We start from the raw sequence: 4,332 nt of genomic DNA on the forward strand, positions 1-4,332 counted from the left end.
CCAATGAACTATTAAGTCAAAAAAGGCAATTTTCAAAAAAAGCACTCTATTTACTTGTCCTAAAAATATTGTCAACTTTCCGTTAGTCGAAAAGTTTAAGTTTTTTTTACTCCATTAAAACGTGAATAAATCAGATCATTCTTAGGCAACATAATCGAACAAGTCTTGTTAGGTCAAAAATGGATGACTTAACTAAATACGCTCGAACAAATGGTTTCTACAATTCTACATTTAAAAATATTATACATAGTTTCATTAAATCAAAATATGTGAGCACAAATAACAAATGTGTAATGATGGTCACCCTCGTTGTCACAAGTGGGAGGGATTCACACGAGGTGGAAAATTTTGATAACATAAAATGAGCCATCCGTTTACAGCGCCCCTGTTAACAAGGATTTGACGCCGACATAAAGTGAGGCGAAAAAATGCACAGATCTTTGATGTAAGATTCTTGTTTGAAACACAAATACGACTTGATTATTTTACATAGCATGTTCCCTGCTAAAAATTTTATTGTAGATTGATCTATCTGCTATTTACAAAGATCACTGACTTGTCGTCATGAATATCTTTCTTAACAATACACTTACAACCTTTAACCTAGAATTAAAACCATTAACCAATAATGCATACTTACCACATTTTACAACTACATTATATTGATAAGTAGTTTTAAAAGACACAGTCGCAAAATAAAGTCGTGACGAAACAAAATTAAAATCAGCATGAAGTACGAGTACGGAACAGTTTTGTTATCCTAGAGACCCGGGACAAATGCCCCTCCCCTCTTGCCCTCCTCGCCGGGCAACAGGCGTGCTGAAGATAATCCCCGGTAACAAGCTGCCAGCGAAGCGTTCCTCTCGGACGAAATTATTGTGCTAATTGATGCAACTGCCTTAAACGTTTGAGACATTCATTGTTATTCTTGGCATTTATTTATGGATGAAATGTACCCGATCCTTTTAAAAGGAGGAACGTAAACAGTTAAGACTTGGGGTCCTTCAAGGAAAAGCGTAGAAGTGCATCTACTCTTGAAGGTTATGCAACTTTATTTCCTCTGGTGTTTTATATGTCCATAGGCGTTAGATAAATTATTATTAGACGATCCGTTGCCCTAATCACGCGTTTAAAAAAAAAGTTAAATAAAAGTTACATTTTAATTTTGCAGGTTTTAAATTTTTTTAACTTTTAAAATTGATATTAGACACATCTAGACTTCTCGAAAACGTAATGAAGTTTTGAATTCGATTTCATTTTATCAACCAATGGTAATTAGCGCCATCTAGTTTCATAAATCACACTTTCTTTGACTCATGCCACAAGACAAGCAAGACGTTAATCAACGCCATCTATGAACATAGCTACTTAATCATTTTTTCAATTGGACACCTAGTTAGACAATAGTAAAATAGATGGCGCTGTTTAGAATTAATTTATTCAAACTTAAATTTACTAATATTTCAGAGGTGGCAGGAACGCAACGCATCTTTAAAATTACCCCATCTACAGAAATAATTTGAAACTATTATACTAACTTTTCGAGGCGTCCGGTCGTCACCATGCAGGTAAGAATTTTTAAACAAAGATCAGCAAGTGCAATATTTTTTTCTTTAAAATTTTATCAATTGCTTTTAAAGGTAAGTACTTACGGCACATTATTTTAAGAGAATAATGTGGTTGGCATCAACTCGTCTTTTTATCACACTAATTCTGTTTAATAAAACAAATGAATTGTGGAAAACTATTTATTTTTCATTCCGTTAATCTATAAGACTAACACTACTTCAGTATCGATACGCTCCCGAAAACGTCTAAAACTATATTTGTTTCGAGCTAATAGACAAATGTACAATTTGGACTTACAGCTATAGGAAGCAGACAGACAAACATGTGCGCAAACAAACTTAACCGCGTCCCGACGAAATGTATTCCGCTAGTTGAGGTGACGTCTTACGCTAAAAAATCTCCAAAACGTTTATAAGACAACATTCACACGAATACAAAAGACTTTGCTTCGTGTGTAGGAGTTCTTATAGCATACAAAATTATTTTGTACAACTATATAAATTTTGTTCAGTTTTATTCCTTGTTCAGACTATTTATTTGAATAAGTCACTAATGTAAATGTTATTGAGTCGTATACATTTGTTTGTTTTGAACACATAATGATGCGTTGAGTTTAAATTAAGCTATAGAAATAATCAGGATATTAGAAAAGTTGCTTCATTATTGAAATGAGATCAAAATTATTTACGCGGGAAAATAACACATCCCACCTGTAAAGTATTACATTACAGTTTTTGACAGCCATATGTATAACAACGCCATCTGTTGGTGATTTCATAAAAGTAGTTTGATTCAAATTGTACAAGAGAACAGTAGTACGTTTCCCAACAAACTTAACTACACTAAAGTAATTCGTATACTTGTTGGCGCTTAAATTATTCTAATTAATTGGTATTTTACATAAACAGAGAGCAAACGATATTTTATATTTGCAGTAAGTACTTAAACTAAATATATTATTATTGCACAAAACATAAAAGTCAGAATGTTAAGAAAGCTTCTATAAAAAACTGTTTTTTACAAACATTCAAATTATTTAATTCATTGTACTTATTGTGTTAAACGCATTGAAGGCAATTATCAAACAAAAAACTCGCATCATTCCTTAGAGCGCGCACACTATTGACTGAACTAGCGCACAACTGTTTAGTTGCACTTTAATTGCTATGCTTACATGTAGGTTACACTACTCGATTTTTAGTTGTACAACTAAACAGTTGCAACATTCGACGATCACACAACTGTTGTGCGATAGTTTAGTCAAAGGTGTGCCCCGGCTCCTAGACTTTGTAATCTAAGGGTTTGTGTTCATTTATAACAAAATTTGAACATACATTGTCCAACATAAATTATTGTTTTAAAGATGAAAGCAATTTTTTGCATTTATTTTTAGAGATCATTCAAAATTTAATTGAATTTCAAGCTTTTAGTAGAAACAGAAAATAAAAATGGTAACAACTATAACGAGTATTTAAAAATAAACCTAAATTAGAAAAGAAATGAGAAAGAAATAGATTATATTCTGGAACGGCAGAGAAAATATTTCGACTATTATAACGAAAATAATTATGTCTTATGAGACCTTTTTGTGAGAAGTTACTCTCTTCCTCAGACGAGACGATAAGTGTATCAAGTAACAATTGTTTTACCGTACCGTAATTCTTTCACCGTTGGAAAGGTAATTCATCTGTGAGTAACATAGGTTATATTTTTTTATTTCACGTTGGCGAAGTCGCGAGCAACAGCTAGTATCTATAAATTTTAAAACTAACAATCGTACAAATAAATACATTTTACAAACAAACGAAAATGTTAGTACACACGATAGCAAAGAAATCTCATGTAATTTGTAAATATATTGATTTTTATTGATAGCGCAATGAAAGTTGGTGAGAACGTGGCCTCGCGTCGGACGGACGGTGACTCCTATATCTTAACTTGTTTTGTCCGATTTACATTTACTAATGGGCCCTTTGAAATATCATAATGAAAAGTACTAAATTTTTAGAATTCACTAGAAATCTATACAAGCTTCTGTATACATTTGTCTTTAAAACAAGTAATATGTGAAATTTTTCTAGAATTCAGTTTACTTCAGTAAGTTTCATGTAACAGTAATAAATAGCAAAAATATTTTCGATATCACAACGGGCCCACGTTATTCCTAAAGCCCTCACATTTCGACGTCTCTACTCAGACTATCGAACTTCAAGTCTTTTACTTCTTCCGGGCTAAAACTCTTAACGGACACTTTGTTTTCTCCCACCAGCTCAGTACTTGATAATTTATTGGTTATTTTTGTTATGGAAATTCTACTCTCTATGTCATTCGCGTCACATATGCTTTCTAAAACTACCCCCTTTTCAACCCTCCTAGGTTTGGGTATAACAGTCTGCACTAAATGCTTTGTACTTCTTAATTTCTCGCTTAATATTTTATTACAATTCTTCTTAGACATGTCCAACGCTAGAGGATCTTCTTTGACATCTTCCGTCTTCTTATCTTCTCCGCTGGGCTTGTTCTGCTGCTTCATTTCTGCTACCTCTGCGTTTGTAACGTTGTCTTTCTTTTTCCATTTCGTTCTTCGATTTTGAAACCATATTTTTACCTGGAAAATATAAAAAAACTCGTGTTAATATTGCTCTTAATTAATTATATATACACACTACTCGATTTTTAGTTGTGCAACTAAACAGTTGAATTGGCTGCGAAACAATCGACAATCGGACAGTTGTGCGCCCGCTCGTAGATGTTCATAACGTA

At 33.0% G+C, this 4,332-nt stretch overlaps 1 protein-coding gene across 1 annotated transcript in view; it reads right to left on the minus strand.

Annotated features, from left to right (window-relative positions):
- Positions 1-3,296: 3,296 nt before the first annotated feature.
- LOC106111664 (homeobox protein MSH-B-like) overlaps positions 3,297-4,332 on the minus strand; it is a 38,762-nt gene continuing 37,726 nt past the window's right edge. Inside the window, exon 4 of the mRNA XM_013293807.1 lies at positions 3,297-4,177. Coding sequence (XP_013149261.1) covers positions 3,743-4,177 — 435 coding nt within the window. The 3' untranslated portion in view covers positions 3,297-3,742. The remainder of the gene's footprint in view (positions 4,178-4,332) is intronic.

Source organism: Papilio polytes, unplaced genomic scaffold (assembly GCF_000836215.1).
Source record: "Papilio polytes unplaced genomic scaffold, Ppol_1.0 DF824157.1, whole genome shotgun sequence".
NCBI lineage: Eukaryota > Metazoa > Arthropoda > Insecta > Lepidoptera > Papilionidae > Papilio > Papilio polytes.